This window comes from Microtus oregoni, unplaced genomic scaffold, assembly GCF_018167655.1.
Source record: "Microtus oregoni isolate MIOR12 unplaced genomic scaffold, Mior012 000015F_ref0000493, whole genome shotgun sequence".
Classification (NCBI taxonomy): domain Eukaryota; kingdom Metazoa; phylum Chordata; class Mammalia; order Rodentia; family Cricetidae; genus Microtus; species Microtus oregoni.
Genome location: NW_024543074.1, coordinates 26,008,701 through 26,027,805, shown reverse-complemented (window position 1 = coordinate 26,027,805; position 19,105 = coordinate 26,008,701). Strand labels below are relative to the sequence as shown.

The window sequence follows — 19,105 nt, the reverse complement described above, 5'->3', positions numbered from 1 at the left end:
TTAAATAAAATTAGCAACAACGTTTTTGCTAAGACTGGCAAATACCTGGGACGAGTGAGATGACCAGACGTCAGGGATGAGGGCCACCTGGGATAAAATAAAACCCTGCAGAAACAAAACCCAGAACCTAAAACCGAAACAAATAAAAATGTGTTTAGATGACAAAAACAGGGTCCCAAGGGACAAAGCTGCTATTGAGCTTTTAGGGTGTCTAGAGGCATCTGTGTACACATTACTTTAGCATGATCCTGAAAGGATCCAGGCATGGTACCACAGGCAAGCAGTCCCAGCCACTGGGAGGCTGAGGCAGAAGTATGTAGAGCTCAAGGCTGACATGGGCAGTCTACAAAGATACTATCTTGAAAAATAGGAGGAGGAAGAAGACAAAAAGAAAAGAATAGGTTTGCTCAAACCTGTGCTATTATTGCCCAATTCAATTTCTTTCCTTCATAGTCAAACTTAGTCAAAGAGAGGAGACTCCTCTCTAGATTCTTCTACATGACTTCATACTGCAGCTAGGCTAGAATCCACTCTTTGCCATGGTGGAGAAAGCCTACTAGGTTCCCTGTGGTTTAGAAATCATACTGGCCTTAACCTATTAATGCAGAAATTCGATTCTCTAATTATAAACAAATCTTAGATTCCCGGACATACCCAGTTTGAACATAATACATTCTTTTTGCGTACTGTTGGATTCATCACTCGTCTTCTCCTCTAAGATTATGGGGACTGGAGATATGGCTCAGTGGCTAAGAGCGCTTCCTGCTCTTACAGAAGGCTTGATTTCAGTTTTCAATTATGTGGCTCACAACCACCTGCAACTCTAGCTCCAAGGCACACTATGCGTCTGGTCTATGTAGCCATCTGCACTCATGTAACATGTACACACATACCCATGTGAGCATGCGCACACACACACATGCACACTCTTTAATAAAAATTAAATTTAAAACTAACTCACTAATCTTTTTTTAAATCCTTAATTTTATTTACTTGAGATAGGGTCTCACTGCGTAGCGGAGGATAACTCGTTCTACAGCTCAATTTAGTTGTTATTTTTGTTGCTGTGACAAAATACAATTTGCTGTGAAAACAACAGCTTAAGGAAGGGTTTGGTTTGGCTCCCAGTCTGAGGATTCAGTTTACCGTGGTGGAAGACTGACAGCTTAGATTGAGGCAGCTTGGTACACCTCACCCACAGTCAGAAAGCAAAGAGAGATGGAAGCTGTTTTGCTTTCTCCTTTCTTTTTTTAAATTAAAAAATTTAGCTGGGTGTAGTGGCACACATCTTTGCTTGTCTTTTTATTTAAAGAATATGAATGAAATAAGAAAACAAAACAACCCCCCCAACCCAAAACCAAAATCAAAGCATAAACAAAACATAAAACCAAAAGAGCAACCAAACAACAACAACAACAACAACAAAACCAAAAAACTAAAAACCAAAACCAAGGTAACTGACACACACAATCTTGGGGGTTGGGGATTTAGCTCAGTGGTAGAGTACTTGCCTAGCAGGCACAGGGCCCTGGTTCTATCCTAGCTCTAGGGGGAAAAACATAAAATAACAAAAGACTAAAGTGTATGAGTATTTTGCCTGCCTATATGTCTGTGTACCATGTGTCTGCCTGGTGCCCAGAGGTCAGAAGAGGGCATTAGATCCCCTGACACTGGAGTTACCGTGTTCTGTGGGTGCTAGGAATTGGGCCCTTTGCAAGAACAGCCAGTACTCTTAACCAATGAACCATCTCTTGGGCTGTAGCACGTCTTTGTATTCAGTCCAGGAACTCAGCCATTGGGATAGTACTGCTCACACCTAAGGTGGCTCTCCCCACCTCATAGAACTCAACGTAAGAACTCCTTCTTGGACACGCTCTGAGATTTCTCTCCTAGATTATTCTAGATCTTGTCAAGTTGACAACATCAACCATCACACCTAGATAGACTTCAAACCCTCAATCCTGCTGTCTCTGAGTCTCAAGGCCTAGAGCCTTGTGTCATCACAGTTGTTTAAAGTTAAAAACATTTCTTTTGGTGTGTGTATGTGTGTATTAACCACGTTGAAGTTTTTGTGTTCTTCCAAAGCATCAAAAAGGAAAAGAAACTGAATACTTCATAAACTAGTTTCACTTAAAAAGTTATTTGAGATCAGACTGGCCTCAAACTCAGTGATCTGCCTGCCTCTGCCTTCCAAATGCTGGGCTTAAAGGCGTGCAGTACTATATGTGGGCTTATTTTCATTTCTATTTCATGTGCATGGGTGTTTGTCCTTCAAGTGTCAATACCACAAGAGGGTGTTGGAACTCTTGCAACCGGAGCTACAGACAGTTGTGGGTTGGGACTCAAATTTGGGTCCTCTGGAAGAACAGCTAGTACTTTGGACTACAGAGCCACTGCTCCTGCTCTAAACATAAAATCTTTTTTTTTTAAAGATTTATTTATTTATTATGTATACAACATTCTGCCTTGATGTATGCCCGCACGCCAGAGAAGGGCGCTAGATCTCAGTACAGATGGTTGTGAGCCACCACGTGGTTGCTGGGAATTGAACTCATGACCTCTGGAAGAGCAGCCAGTGCTCTTAACCTCTGAGCCATCTCTCCAGCCCAAACATAAAATCTTATACCCATTGTCTCAGTGTGTGGGTGCACCCCTCATGGGTATTAGAGTTTCTAATTATATTTTTTCTGGCAGTACCTTAGGTATAATTGATCTCTTTTATTTCCCTACTCTGCCCAGAGTACTACTTGATCCTATTATGCCATATTTTTCTTGGAAACCTTCCTCCTGGAATCTTCTATATTACCTTTCTAGTTTGAGCTGATTGACTGGGGTCATGCTTACTACATGGTCATCTCCTTTGGCTGCTCCTCCTATCCTGAGACCACTACATCCTAGATATGAAGTTTAGTTCTTTTTCTTGTACCTTTATTTTGCTGGAGCATAATAAATAATAAATCTTTAAATAAATAAATAAATAAATCTTTTAAAAAAAAAGATTTTATGTTTAGAGCAGGAGCAGTGGCTCTGTAGTCCAAAGCACTAGCTGTTCTTCCAGAGGACCTAAAGACAAATTCATATAAGGAATAAATGTAATTAGAATGTATTACATTATTTGGCTCTCTTATTCCACATTTATGAAGTCAAAATAGTATAGAAACAATTTAATGAAATAATTAAATGATAATTGAATTTAGAGAAATAAAGGATGAAAGGTAATCTAAGACACTACTGATTAAATTTTTTTTTTTTTGTTTTTTGTTTTTTTGAGACAGGTGCCTGTCCTGGAACTAGCTCTTGTAGACCAGGCTGGTCTCGAACTCACAGAGATCCGCCTGCCTCTGCCTCCCGAGTGCTGGGATTAAAGGCGTGCGCCACCACCGCCCGGCTCACTACTGATTAAATTTAAGGTAATTTAAATCACTACTGATTGCAGCAAAAATAAACATATAAGATCTAAAATAGTTACATAAGAAAATCATTATAGGACTATATCTATGCATATGTGGGAGAGAGATGTTCATGCATGTGGTGGTCAGAAGACAATTTGCAAATATTGGTTCTTTCCTTCCACCATATGGGTCCCAGGGATCCAACTCAGGTCATCATACTTGGTGGCAGACACCTTGACCTGCTGAGCATCTCAATGGCATTCAGGCATATGCTTTAGAGAAATGGGGTAATTACCACAAGAAATATATATATATATATATATATATGTGTGTGTGTGTGTGTGTGTGTGTGTGTGTGTGTGTGTGTGTGGAAAGGGCTGGCCTATGGCAAGAAGGACTTAGGAATGGAAATAGGCTACCACAGGCATTTTTGTTTTTCACTATAAGCCATCATACCTTGCTTGATTATGAATTATGGCTATTCATTGCTTCAGAAAAATTTAAAATTGGGTTGAAGATGTAGCTCAGTTGTTAGAACACTTGTCTAGTAGATAAGAAGCCCTGGGTTAAATCCTTAGCAGTGCATTAAAAAAATAAGAAAGAATAAAAGATACTTAAAAAAAGATTTTTTTTGGAAACATGGTTTCTTTGTGTAGTCCTAAAAAAAGATTTATTTCATGTATATGACTGCTTTGCCTGCATGTATGTACATGTACCATATGCTTTCCTGGCATGGAAGCCAGAAAAGGTCAGATCCGTGGAACTGGAGCTGTGGTTCTGAGCTCTTGCAAAGGATCTGGGTTTAGTTCACAGAACCTACAAGGCAGCTCACAACTGTATTTCTGTTTCTAGGGAATCTCTTTCTGACCTCCAGACGCAGTGCACACACATGGTGCACATATTTCCATGAAGGCACTCACACATACACATAATATAAAAATAAATCATTGGAAAAGAAAAAGTTATTTGAAAGAAAATGGATGCACCTAGAGAGAGAGTGCATCATGTTAAGTGAAATAAGCTGTGGTTACACTTAAGAAGACAAATGTGGCCTGGCAGTGGTGGTGCATGCTTTTAATCCCAGCACCGGAGAGGCAGAGGCAGGCAGATTCTGTGAGTTCAAGGCAGAGCAAGTTCCAGGACAGTTAGGGTTGTTACAGAGTAACTCTCCCTCAAAAAACAAACAAACAAAACAAAACAAAACAAAACAAAACGACAGATGTCTCTTCTCTCTTAGACGTGGAATCTAAATTTCAATACAAACTGAAAGTAGACTGGAACTATAAGAGGAAGGGAACCGGCCGGGCGGTGGCGGCGTATGCCTTTAATCCCAGCACTTGGGAGGCAGAGGCAGGCGGATCTCTGTGAGTTTGAGGCCAGCCTGGTCTACAAGAGCTAGTTCCAACTCAACACATCAGGGATACTTGCACATACATCAGTGTTCACTGAAGCACTGTTCAAAGTAACAAGTTAGGGACTCTACATATGGGTTTACCAAGAGATAAATGGATAAAGGAAATTATACATACGAGCAAAGTCATGTCATTTGACTAAACATGAGTTTTGAAGCTGGATCACATGATAGGTCTGTTTTTGTTGTTGTTGTTGTTATTTTTGAGGAATCTGATGGTTTTTATTAATTACTCTTGTGAAAGAATCCCTTAGGGCCTAGTAAGAAAAAAATTGAATATGTCAATGTTGGAATTTTATTGATATATCTCTTTTATGATATGGATTTATTTTAGACAATTATTAATAAAAACTTATTAATTTAAGTATAAAAAAAAAGAGCTAGTTCCAGGACAGGCTCCAAAGCTACAGAGAAACCCTGTCTCGAAAAACTGAAAAAAAAAAAAAAAAGAGGAAGGGAACCAGTGGGAGAGGGATGTGGGACAAGGTAATTAAGAACGTGTGTGAACACGAGCAAAGTACATGTATGAAAGTGTCATAATGAAACTCATTGTTCAAAAGGATAGGGGCTCGGGAGATCATCAAGGATCATGAACACTCTCTGTCTTTGAGAGGACACAGAGGACAGTACCAACATTTACAATCCTGCAACTGCAGTTCCAGGGCATTTGATGCCTTCTCCTGAGTTTTGGGCACCAGGTGCCCACACAGTGCACATAAACTCACACAGGCTCATACACATTAAAACAAACAACAATCCTTGAAAACAAGACCCAGCAGGGTGTGGAGGTGAATGTCTTGCAGTGGGAGGTGGACCTCTGGGTTTGAGGGCAGCCTGTCTGCAGAGCAGTTACAGAACATCCAGGGTGCCGGGCGATGGTGGCACACACCTTTAATCCCAGCACTCGGGAGGCAGAGGCAGGAGGATCTCTGGGAGTTTGAGACCAGCCTGGTCTACAGAGCTAGTTCCAGGATAGGCTCCAAAGCCACAGAGAAACCCTGTCTCGAAAAACAAAACAAAAAAAAAAAAAAACAAACCCAAAAACAAAAAACATCCAGGGCTACACATAAAAACCTTGCCTCAAAAAACCAAACCAAACCAAACTCCGAAATCATAAAATTGGCTTAGTCCGTAAATTGGTAGTATTCACTCAATGCTTATTTGTTCCCTTGGTCTGGTGGGACAGTGCTATAGGGAGGTAAGCCAGGGTCTTGTGCCTGCTAGTGCTTTAATTTTTATAACACACCTGCTGGAATCTGCTTCTCTTGTTCATTTTACTTGGAGCTCACCGAAGCTGCAGGCCTTTATGGGTAGAAATGTAGTTGCTTTCCTATGCAGAGTTTTTGTTTTCTACAGTCCAGGTACAGGGAACTAAGGATTAAACAAACATTTAGTGAAAGAACAAACAAAATTGACTGTCATTGTTATTTTTCCTTCCCTTTTCGTTGACTCTTCATTGCTACGACGTTGGCAGCACAAAACTTGGAAACGGGGAAGATTAAATACAGCTGGATAAGGTTTATTTTTCCTAACCTTGGATTTCACATAGTAGGTGCCTTTCTAGACAATTTCTATTATGGATTCCATCCCCTGGCGAAGACAGGGTATCATTCTGTAGTGAAGGCGGAGTCTTCTCCCAATTGCCCTGCCTCAGCCTCAGTGTTGGTATTACAGGTATAAAGCACCCACTCAATTAACCGGGTATCAAGATTGTGCTAATCACAACTCCACACTGTGCTCAGTCTTACTAATTGTTTATTTAAACGTTCTCTGCTATGAGATTCAGAACATTTTATATCAAGGATAATTCTGTGCATTCTTTATGAATTATCACCATGCTTAAAATGGGGCACACGAGTACTAAATTCGGCTTTGTAACAATAACTAATCCGCACACCTCGTATATGTAGTGCTAGATGGCTGCTGGGTGCCCGCTAACAACTCGACAGCTGCCCCTCTGGTTCCGTCGCTCAGACCTCCTACTGACATCAGGAGGCAGCGTCCTGACCCTTCGCGACCTCTTTGTCATGGCGTCCGCGGGGCGTCTACCAGCCCAGGATTCTGCAGTCAGGCGGGCGTGGACCTTCCCAAGATGGCCGGGCTGAGCCCACGGCGCGCGGTGGGCGGGGTTCCGCCGCCGGAGGCGGGGCAGCAGGGCCGAGGGGTCGGGCTAGCAGGCGTGCGGCTTCCCAAGTAGGCAGGCTCAGTGCGCTTGCGCGGAGCGGCCTGCGAGCAGTGAGGCAGTGGCGGGGGAAGGCACCGGTGGGGCCGACGGGCGGGCTGAGGAGGGAAGCGGGCGAGCGAAGTCCCAGTGCGCGCCGCGGCGGCCCGGGTATCCTCCCCTTCCGGGCGTGAGGCGCTGAGAGGAAAGCGGAGCGGAGCCGATTCGCATCGGCAGCTAGGTGCTTCTCCGGTCGCCCCAGACCGGCCTCCCGCGGCTTCGGCGCTCCAGTCCGCGGGGCCCGGGTTCCTTAACACACCTAGCCCCAGCCGCCGTCAGAGCTTGTCCGCAGTTCCTCGAAGCCCCGGCGGCAGCCCGGGCTCTTGGCGGGGAGGATGACGGAGCTGCAGTCGGCGCTGCTACTGCGAAGACAGCTGGCAGGTGAGCGGTGGGGCGCCGGGCCGCGATCGCAGGCTGACGAGCCCCTCGCCTCCCCTCGCCCGCTCGGAGGCCGCGAGGGTGGGAGCCCGCGGGTCTCGGCCGGCCGGCCGGCGACTGTGCTGGCCCGGCTCCGGAGGGTGTTGGGGGCGGGGACGCGCCCCAGCCTCGCCCTCGGACGGGCCGGGCGCCCAGGGCGGCTGCCCCCTCCCCCACGGAGCTGGGGCGTTGCGGGGGAGGGGCGTGGGTCCCGGCCGGGCCGACCCTCCCCGAGGGGCGGATCCCGGGCTCAGGTGCGGCGGAGGCCGCGGGACCTCAGGGACCCCGGGTAGCGTGCGGGCCCCGCGCCACTGCGAGTCCGAGTCCCGGAGAGGGGAGGCGCGCCAAACTTCTGGCCCGGCGGCGCGGGGTCCGCGGAGTTAGGGCGGACAACAAAAGCGACGGCCGGGTGGCCAGGGTGCTGGCGCGGGACGCCGAGGGCTCGGCGGGGTGCGCGACTCCGCTTCGCCTGCCTCCGCCTGGCACGAGCTCGGGGCTGCGCCGCCCGTCTGGGGGAGGGTGGGCGCGGGTGCCGAGGAGAGCCGCTCGCTGGCCGGCCGGGGCTTTGTGCTCGGCGCGGCTCCTGCTCCCGCGCAGGCCCGCAGCCACGGGGCTGTGGCCCTCCTCAGGTTCTGGCCAGGGGCGGCGGCTGAGTGCCTCCCCCGTGGAGTCTCTGTCCCCCTCCCCCATTGTCCCGGCCTCCGGCCGTTTGCGGCTTCCAGGTTGACTTTTTAGGGGGTTGGCTCCTACTCTGCTAGGACTGTGTGAGGGGAGCATGCGCGCTGGAGGTGTACGTGTGCGGAGTGGAGGGGGGGGAGGGAGGAGGCGGGTTGGTGGCTTCACAATGCCGCCCCACGTGCTGCCAGATTTAAAGAGAAATGAACCGGTAGTTACCCCTGCGGTCCAACGCCAAGCGTGTGCCTAGCTTGGGTCCGGGCGATCTTACCCCTCCTCAACCTGTAGCCGGTTCCCCCCCTTTCCCCGCCCTCCTCCAACCAAGCGCTGAGAGATAGATGAAATAGATTTCTGTGAGTTTGAGGTGTCAAATCACCTTTATGGCTTCTTAAGGAAAAGGTCGACAAGGGCTGGTACAGATTGTATAATTATGTTTATTATTAGACCATGAGCTAGCAGGTTTGGACTAAAATTCTAGATGGGACAGTGATTTTGAAGTGAATGGAAAAGTTATACCGGTCAGAAATACTTTTGTTCGAAAGAAGTGAAATAATTTATTTTACTTAAAAGCATCCTTTTACTGTGGTCTTTTCCTCCCTTTATTTTGTTTTGGGAGAAGGAATGAAGAGTTTACTCTCCTTAAGAATTTTTTATTACAGGCATGTGTATCTCTGAATTTGAGGCCTTCCTGGTCTACAGTTGTGAATTCCAGCACAGCCAGGGCTGTTTAGAGAAACCCTGTCTCAAAAACAACAAAACAGAATTAAAGAACAAAACAAAACAACTTTATCTGAATACGTTTTTATTATGTAGCAAATCATTAAGTAGACAGTAAGAACTAAGTATTAAAACAGAAGTGTTATGTAATGGAAATAAACATCTTTAAAAGTGCAAAAGATTTTAACAGTACTACTATATTAAAAAAAAAAAAGCACTACCCTGGCCGTCAGTGATGAAGCCTGCTTTAATACCAGCACCCTGGCTGCAGAGGCACGCGGACCTCCAAGTTCAAGGTCAGCCAGGTCTACAGAGTGAGTTCCAGGACAGCCAGGGCTACACAGAGAAAATGTGTCTTGAAAAACCAAACCAAAACTAATGCCCATTTGTAAATAGAACCTTTTTGGGGGCCGGTGGGGACAGTGTTTCTCTGTGGAGCCATTGGCTGTCCTGGAACTCGTAGATCTTTCTTGTTTCCCAAGTGCTGGGATTTGAATCCTTTGTCAGCACGGTAGGCTCGTATCCCTTTTTTTCTTCACAAAAATAATAGACAAAATATTTTTAAGGTTCTTAACCAATGGTTGATTTTTCTTAATGAGGTATCCTAAAATATATTGCAAGAGAGAATAGAACATGATTAACTTTTCAGGCTTCTTATAAAGTTACTTAGTTGTAAATTACTATTTACAATTATTTTGCTTTCTTGATTAGGGACAATGTAATAAGAAAGTCATTTTTTAGGGATTTTAATTAATTTGTTCAAAATGTATGGAACAAGGTTTGTTAGTTGAAATGTGAAAGTATTAGATTTATTTAGTACCTAAAATAAAGGTGCTTATCAAGATGCTTTACTTTAGTAGCAATTTATAAATGAGTTTTCTAGTATCACTTGAAAATAATAAAGAATGATAAAATGTAATCTCTTGAAATCAGTGAACTTACAAGATTTGATAATAAATGCCTTAAAAATATTAAAATACACTGAGTAGGTAATACAAACGTGTTAAATGTTCTCAGCACTAGAATTTCAACATTGGCTGCATTTGTTGAGCTAGTAGTCTGCCAGTAATAAAAGATTTTGATTTATTACCTGGGAGAATTTATCCTGTAATGAAGAACTTTGTTCTTCAGTACTTTAGCAGAACTCTGGGTTACAGAATTTTTCATCTCTGGTACCTTTAGGGCAATTGTTGGCTGTGCAGGGTTTTACCTGTGCAGTAAAGGTTACAGCATTCCTGTTCTGTACCCACTAAATACTAGTAGTAGTGCATACCCTCATTTGTGATAGTGAAAAATGTATCTGTTGCTAAAAGTCCCCTGAGACAAAGTCATTGGATTATGGTGTTTCACCATTTTGGCTATTGGGAAAGCCAGTTAAGAGCACCTTATACACACTCATGAAATTGGATAGCTTGTGTATTTCTTTGTGATATTATTAGGTTATGACTTACTCCCTTGCGGATTTAGTTAGTAGCAGTTTTCTGTGATTTATTACATTAAACACCAAGAAGTCCCTCAGTACAATAGACTAATTAAAAACATTTTAAAGGTATTATAAACGTGGGGTTAAAATAGAGTACAGAGCCTGGCATGGTGGCATAATGCCTTTAATCTCAGCACTTGGGAATGAGTTCAAGGCCACCCAGGTCTACATAGATCCAGGACAAACCAGGGCTACATAGACACTGTCTTAAAAACAAAACTACTGGAGAGATGGTTCAGAGGTCCTGAGTTCAATTCCCATGGTGGCTCACAACCATCTATAATGAGAACTGGTGCCCCATCTGTCCTGCAGGAATACATGCAGGCAGAACACTGTATACATAATAAATAAATATTAAAAAAATAAACCAAACCAACAACAAAATGCAGAGTACAAGAATTAACCATTTTTCCTTCTGACCAAGAGTCCTCTTTGAGGTTTTAGAGATTATTTTTTACATTTTGTCTTAATTGAGACAATGACTTGCTTTGTAATTCAAGGTGACTTTAGAACACCTGACCTTCCTACTTCTACCTCCTTAGTCCAGGTTACAGGCTTCTGTCCCAGTTATAGAGGTGATGCACTTAATGGCTTCTTTGCTGAGGACTGGCATGTACCAGCCACTGTGATGAGTATTTTACGCATTATCTTATTTAATCCTTCCTGAAAGAAAACGGAGGCTTAGCGAGGTTAAATAACTTGCTGAAGGTCAAATGAATGCTGCTAAGGGAATTGCTAGAGCCAGGGCCTTCTTATTTTATAGACTTCTTGTTTTCAGCTGGGTAAATTGCTCCCTGGGGAACAGTACTTGACACAGTCAATGAGGTAGAATTTTACCTTATTAAATTTTTTTATGTGCATGGGTATTTGACTGCATGTATGTATGTTTGTGCACTACATTTATGCCTTGTGCGTACTTGGTGCCTGAAGAGGACATCAGGCCTGCTAGAACTGGCATTATAGATAATTGTGAGCTATCATGTGGAGACTGGGAATCTGACTAGATTCTCTGGAAGAGTAGCCAGCTCTGTTACCTGCTGAGTCATCTATTCACTCCCTTGAAGTAGAAATTAAGAATCAATTGTCATGTGTGATGATGCATTCCTTTAATCCCAGCATTTTTGAGGCAGAGGCAGATGAATCTTTGAGGTCAAGGCTACATAGTGAGATCCTTTCCATCATGAAATACTGCCTTATTGTCTGTACTGTATTGTTTTCCATTTTAGTAAAACGTATTGTATAAAATGACACATAAAATCTTAAGTGCTGGAGATGGCTCAAGGTTTAAGAATATTGACTGTTCTTCCAGAGGACCTGGGTTTGATTCCCAGCACCCATAGAGGATAGCAACTGTCTGTAATTCCTATTCTAAGGGATATGATGCCCTCTTTTGGGTTCTGTGGGCATTAGTCACACACAGACATACATGAAGGTAAAATTTTCATATGCATAAAATGAAAATAAATCTTAAGCTAGGTAGGTTTAGTGTAAATCCCAGATTTGGGAGAGAGCCTATGTCAGGAATTTGTTGGCAATCTGTCTCAAAACACAACAAAATGAGCAAGCTAAAAAATTATTTATCCATTTATTTATTTATTTTTGAAAGAGTCTCATGTAGCCCAGGCTGTATCCAATAATGACTTGAACTTCTGATCCTCTAAGTCTTCATTATGTGACTGCCTGGATTAGTTAATACGTCATCAGCCAGGTTTTATGCTATCCCGAGTATTGGAAATAGAACTGCACTCTAGGCAAGTACTTTACCAGCTGAGCTATGCCTCTACATCCTACTTTTCCTCCATTTCATAGATATTCTAAAAGAGGAAGAATCCTCCTTTATGCAGTAACAAAATATTGGGGCTTTTATAATAGAAGCCTCAATTATGTATGTTAAAGTAATCTGAAAATTTCTATACCCTTTGGTTTCTTGCTAAGAACATTGTCATGTCAGATTTTGTGTGAGGAGCCAGTGAAAATGGAGAGTTTTCTGGCCTTGTTTTAGTTTGTATTTGTTGATATGGCTCAGGAATCCAGTGAGCATCTTTATTCATTTATTTATTTTTCTTTATTTTGTGGTGCTAGAGATTGAACCTAGCTAAATGCTAGGTACAAGGGCTCTTCTTCTGAGCCACTCTCTAAGCCCAAGAATTCCGTTCTAGAGACAGTTTCTCTGTGTAGCCCTGGCTGTCCTGGAACTCACTCTGTAGACCTGGTTGGCCTCTAACTCAAGAGATCCACCTGTGTCTGTCTCCCAAATATTGGGACTAAAGGTATGCACCACTACCACTGCCCAACTTCTAAGAATCTAATTTTAAAAACAGTGCTTCAGTGATCATGAAACTGCTGATTCTGAGCCATATATAGTTCCCTAAATCATTTTTGCCCCCGGAGGATTTCCTGTAGGTATCCAGTTTCTCATTTTGGGCTATTTTGTCTTATCAGTAGCCCCAAGTGTTAATTTAGGCTATTCAAAGAGTACTGAAAAAGCAGGTTATGATGGCACATACCTAATCCTACCACTTCAGCAGGTGTTTTGGATCAAGTTTAAAAAGAAAGATCCCACATGTCTAGAAATGGGAGAAAAGTTTACAATTAAACTACTGATTGTTCAAGTACTAGGAGAGTTTTCTTTTATTATTATTATTATTATTAAGACAGACTTTTACATAGGCTAGGCTGGACTTAAATTTGCTATGTGGACAGGAATGACCTTAAGTTTCTAAACTTACTGTTTTTTCTTCCTGACTGATAGGTATGCAGATAAATGGTTTTATTCAGTGCTAGGGATCCTACTTAGGATTTTGTGTATGTTAGACAAACACTACCAATTCAGCTACATCCTAGCCAGACTTGGGAGTTTCATTTTGTTTGGGTGGTTTTTAAAATTATTTATTTGTATTTTATGTACATTGATATTTTGCTTGCATGTATTGTCCGTGTGAAGGTACCAGATTCCCTAGAATTGAACCTGGGTCCTCTGGAAGAACAGCCAGTGCTTTTAACCTCTGAGCCATCGCTCTCTCTCCCTCTCCCTCTTCCTCTCCAGGATCAAGAGCACTGGCTGCCCTTCCAGGGGTTATACTTAGATTGTCAGGCTTGTCTGGCAAGTGCTTTTATTCACTGATAGATACCTTTCTCTAACCCCGGGGAACAGCAGTTCTCAACCTGTGAGTTGTGACCCCTTTGGGGGTTGTTGAATTATCCTTTCACATCTGAAAGTTCAGATATTTATGATTTATAACAGTAGCAAAGTTCTAGTTATGAAGTAGCAACAACAAAAACTTTATGGTTGGGGGTCACCACAACATGAGGAACTGTATTTAAGGGTCATGGCATTAGGAAGTTTGAGAACGACTGCCCTCTGCAAGATATATTTGACAAAAGCCAGTGTATAAGAAACTGAACTGTACAGTAAGACTAATACATTTAGAAAACAAGTAAAAGACAGACATTTCATTGAAGAAGGATACACAGATGGCAGATAGGCAAATGAAAAGATGTTTGATATCAGTAAATGTTAGAGAAATGTGAATTGAAAGCACAATAAAATATTGCTATATAACTATTAGAATAGCTTAAATTAAGATGTATGTAGAAAAATTCATCAAATGTTGACAGAAAGCAAGATCTTTCATATATGACTGTTGGGAATATGGAATGGTGCAATCATAGAAAATCTTTTTTAAGTTCTTTTTCCTTTTCTTCCCTCCTTCCCAGTCTCTCTTGTCTGTCTGTCTGTCTGTCTGTCTATCTGTCTATTTAGATATTTATTTATTTGTAGGCAGGGTTTCTCTGTAGTTCTGGAGCCTATCCTGGAAATCACTATGTAGATCAGACTGGCCTCGAACTCACAGAGATCAGCTTGTCTCTGCCTCCTGAGTGCTGGGATTAAAGTATGTTCCACCACTGCTTGGCTTTCAGTCTCTTTTATGCCAGGGTAGCCAAGGATGACTGACCTTCAGTCTCTGATTCTCCTATCTTCACCTCCCAAGTGCTGGGATTGTATGCTTGTGTCGCTACACAAAAAGTATTTTATTTTCTTTCATTGGCAAGACAGATTGATCCTTGTAGCCATTTTAAAGCTTAAATTTTAAATTACATTTGTTTGTGTGTGTGGGCACATGTGCCATGGTATGCTTGTGTAGGTCAGAGGAGTCTCTTATCTCCTATCATACAGGTCTTCCAGATCAGACAGAGATCCATTGAGTCATCCTGCTGTCTCCTAGTCTAATATTTATTTTGCTCTCACTTCCATCCTTTGCTGTCTTTCTTTTACCACATTGCAAACATTTTAAAGTATGCAGTTTGTTAGTTTAAGTCAATTCATTTTAGTAAAACACATTTAGAATTTTTGTGTCTTCCAAGTTTTTCATTTAATATACTCCTTTTCCATTATTTTCCTTGCTTTTCTGTGAAACTGATACTTGAGTTACTTCTGTATAAGTAGAAATCATACTATATTTTGATGTAGGAGGGTCATCTGTCTATGTGTTACTTTCATTGGTTAATAAAGAAACTGCCTTGCTTTTTGATAGGGCAGAAAGTTAGGTAGGCAGAGTAGACAAAACAGGATGCTGGGACAAAGAAAGCAGAGTCAAGCAAATGCCATGATTCTCTGACCCGATACTGACATAGGTTAGACTCATCCCGGTAAGCCACCACCTCGTGGTGCTACACAGATGATTAAAAATGGGTTAATCAAGATGTGAGAGTTAGCCAATAAGATTTTAAAACTAATGGGCCAAGCAGTGTTTAAATGAATACAGTTTCTATGTAATTATTTCGGGTGTAAAGCTAGCCAGGTCGAAAAGTAGCCCACGCTCCTATTTACAACAATATTTATCCTTTTATCACTTCGCATGATATCCTTGGGGTTTATTCATGTTGTACAGTATAACGTGACTTCTTTTCTCCCTCCTTCTTTCCTTCCTTCCTTCCTTCCTTCTTTCTGTTTGTTTTTTGTTTTATGAGACAGGGATTCACTGTGTACCCCTGACTGTCCTAGAACTCTGTAGACCAGGTTGGCCTCGAACTCAGAGATTTGCCTGCCTCTACCTCCTGAATGCTGGGATTAAAGGCATGAACTACTACTATGCCCTGACTTGTTTCCACCTCTTGCTCTTGTGATTAGTGTAACTGTGAATATATTTATGCAAATACTTCAAGACTCTGCTTTCATTTCTTTTGGATATGTACCCACAAATATGTTTCTGTTTTGTTTTATTTTACTTTATTTTATTTTTTTGGAACAGGTCTTCACTGTATAGCTTTTAGCTGGCCTAGAACTCACCATGTATACCAGGTTGATCTTGAACTCAAAGACATCTGTCTCTGCCTCTCACGTGCTGGTATTAAAGATATGCACTACATTAACGAGTTGTTCAAATTTTAATTTGCTGTATTTATTTTTGAAAAATGTAGGTTTTCAGTAAAGTTGAGCAGTACTGTTTCTTATGCTTCCTTTCCTAGGAATAAAGAGGTTCTTCCATGTTCTGCATCATCTACCAGAAGAATGTAATTAACATTTGTTATTGAGTAGCTTACAAGTGGTGGTTCAAGTAGTTCATAAGACTAGATGTCACAAGTAGTTCCAGCCTGTACTGGAGTCCAGGATTCCTAGAAAGCTGCTGGTTTTGAGTCTATGTTGGAATCCTTGAAGAATAGGTTTTAAAGACAGTGAAGGAATCCTTCTAAAACAGAATAGATGAAGTTGCAGTGAGCAAGCAGGCAAAAAGCAAAAGCTTTTTCTTTTTCTTTTCTTTTTTTTAAAAAGTATTTATTTATTTATTCATTATGTATACAATATTCTGTCTGTATGTCTGCAGGCCAGAAGAGGGCACCAGACCTTATTACAGATGGTTGTGAGCCACCATGTGGTTGCCGGGAATTGAACTCAGGACCTTTGGAAGAGCAGGCAGTACTCTTAACCACTGAGCCGTCTCTCCAGCCCCAAAAGCTTTTTCTTCCAAGGCAAAAAGCAAAAACTTTCTTCTTCTGTGTCCTTTTATGTGATCTCCTACAGGCTGCCACAAGGTGTGCTCTAGATTTAGAGTGGATCTTCCCACTTCAAATGATCAAATCGGGAAAACACTCCTAAGCATACTGGTGTTTTAGTTGATTTCAGATGTAATTAAGTTGATAACCAAGATTAGCCCTCATAGGTCCACCCTTTGATTCCTAGACTCATGTATCCTAACTTTGAGAAAAATATTAGCCATATATTAGATGCTGATTCTAAGCATATGTTGTCTTCAGGAGAACCCTGGCCCTGTAGTGTACTTTAAAGGGTCATTCTAAGCTGGGCCGAAGTGGCACATGCCTTTAATCCCAATTCTGAGGAGACAGAGGCAGGCAGGGCTCAATGACAAGGCTAACCTGGTCTACAGAGTTAGTTCCAGTACAGCCAGTACTATTGCACAGAGAAACCCTGTCTGGAAAAACAAAACAAAACAAGGCCATTCTACTGTTTTACCGGGTCAGCTGTTCAGGATGGTGAAAAACTTGGTAAGAAGCAGTGAATTACATGAGCATACGCCCGATGTCAAACTTCTCTGGCTTGAGGTGAGCTTCTTGGTCAGAAGCAATGCTATATAGAATACCACGAGGGTAGTAAAATTCTGTAAGTTCATGGATGGTAGTTTTGGCAGAAACATATGCAGAAAGGACAAATCTAAAACCAAAGTAAGTATTCCAGTAAGGACAAAGCATTGCCCTTTTCACAATGGAGTTTACTATACTTGGTTGCTGGCTGGTTGCCCAGGGTACTAATGTCATATTGGGCTTAGTGTTAGTCTCTGCTGCTGGCAGATCTGTCACTGAGCCATAGCTGGAGCTAGGTGCAGCCTCAGTTGCTGTAGAATATCCTGGATTAAAGGGGTCATGGAGAGAAGTTAAGGCTTGTCTACTATGTGGCAGAGTTAGTCCCTGACAGGAACCCAGAAGAGGGTATTGGTGAAGGTGCAACACAGTTACAGTGAACATGCCAGTGTTTTGGAGATGCTGTACTGTGAGATGACCAGGAAAGCTCAGACTGTAGAGGTACCTAGTCTGAGCCTATAAGAAAAACTGTGTGCTGTGGATGACTGAGCTGGGCAAGTGCTGCTGCCAGGTTACTTTGAAATTCAGATTCAGAGGATCCTGAGTGGGTCCCAGACATTAAGCACTGACTCTTTACACTGTTGGGCTTTGGTTTTGCTTTGATTTGAATGTACCTGCCCTTGTTCTGACCTCTTTGAGTAAGAAAGTATGCAACTTATTTTTTTTTAAATTTATTTATTTATTATGTATACAATATTCTGTCTGTGTGTATACCTGCAGGCCAGAAGAGGGCACCAAACCTCATTACAGATGGTTGTGAAGCCACCATGTGGTTGCTGGGAATTGAACTCAGGACCTTTGGAAGAGCAGGCAGTGCTCTTACCCTCTGAGCCATCTCTCCAGCCCCCTGCAACTTATTTTTTATTTTTATATTTTATAGAAGCCTACAGTTAAGATATTTTGAAGTTTTAGATACTTCAGATATTTAAAGAGATTGAATTTTTAAAGTTTGAGGTTTTTTTACAATTTGTTTTGTTTTGTTTTTGAGACAGGGATTCTGGAACTCGTTCTGTAGGTAGACCAAGCTGGCCTTGATCTCAGAGAGATTTGCCTGCCTCTGCCTCCAGAGTGCTGGTATTAAAGGCTTGTGCCACCCACCACTGCTTGACTCATTTTGATTTTTGAAACTGCTCTGGCTATCTAATCTATACTTATCTGGGATTTGTTTGTATCCCATGTTGCCTTCAAGCTCGTGATCCTTCAGTATTAGCCACCCAAGTGCTGAGACTACAGGTATGTGTCACCTTGCCCCTCTTCAGCTTTTTCTATCCTCGCATAATGGAAAGAGAGGATGAAACTCCACCTTGGAAGAGGGATATTTGCTAACATTCCAATTTTTTTTTTTTTTTAGTTTTTCAATACGGTTTCTCTGTGTAGCCCTGGTTGTCCTGGAACTCACTCTGTCTGTAGACCAGGCAGGCTGGGAACAAAGATCCACCTGCCTTTACTTTCAGAGTGCTGGGATTAAAGGCCTATGCCACCACCACCATGTAGAATTCTTCTATAAGGAAGATTTCTGTCTTTCTTCCCACTTAGTTGTTTAGTTAGTTATTTATACGTATGGGTTTGAATATTTTATTTTATAGTTTGGGATATTAAGACTTTTCCAGGAATTGATAGAGTTGGGCCATATTGTGGAGGATTGGCAAATTTTAAATCTTGCTCTTTTTATCCATATTACCCCCATTACAGATGGTTGTGAGCCACCATGTGGTTGCTGGGAATTGAACTCAGGACCTTTGGAAGAGCAATGCTCTTAACCTCTGAGCCATCTCTCCAGCCCCCCCTTTTTCTTTTTTTTCTAGTAACTTGGTTTTCATCTGTGTCTGCTTTGTTTAGTCATCATTTAAGTTTTCATTTTGGAAATCATTTCTAATTTCCTTTCTTCTCCCTTCTCTTTCACCCCCTCTCTTCCTTCTTTTTTTATCTTTCCCTCCCTCCGTCTTTGCCTCTTCCCACTCTTCATTTGTGTGCCTACGTGTGCATATATAATGAATGGATGGATGCAGAGGCCCATGCAGTAGATGGAACTCATCAGGCATTTTCTGTTTTGCTATCTAGTTTATGAGACAGTTCCTTTCACTAAACCTGAAGCTTGAGATTTCACCTAGGCTAACTAGCTAGTGAGCTCCCAGTATCTGTTTGTCTCCACCTTTCCTCCCTTTCATCCCTTTATGTTACAGGCATGCCAA

General features: G+C 42.3%; 1 protein-coding gene across 1 annotated transcript in view; it reads left to right on the top strand.

The window, feature by feature from the left end:
- The first annotated feature begins 6,969 nt into the window (after positions 1-6,969).
- The window catches only part of Ube2g1 (ubiquitin conjugating enzyme E2 G1), a 73,179-nt gene continuing 61,043 nt past the window's right edge, over positions 6,970-19,105 (top strand). The window contains exon 1 of the mRNA XM_041664312.1: positions 6,970-7,405. Coding sequence (XP_041520246.1) covers positions 7,360-7,405 — 46 coding nt within the window. The 5' untranslated portion in view covers positions 6,970-7,359. The remainder of the gene's footprint in view (positions 7,406-19,105) is intronic.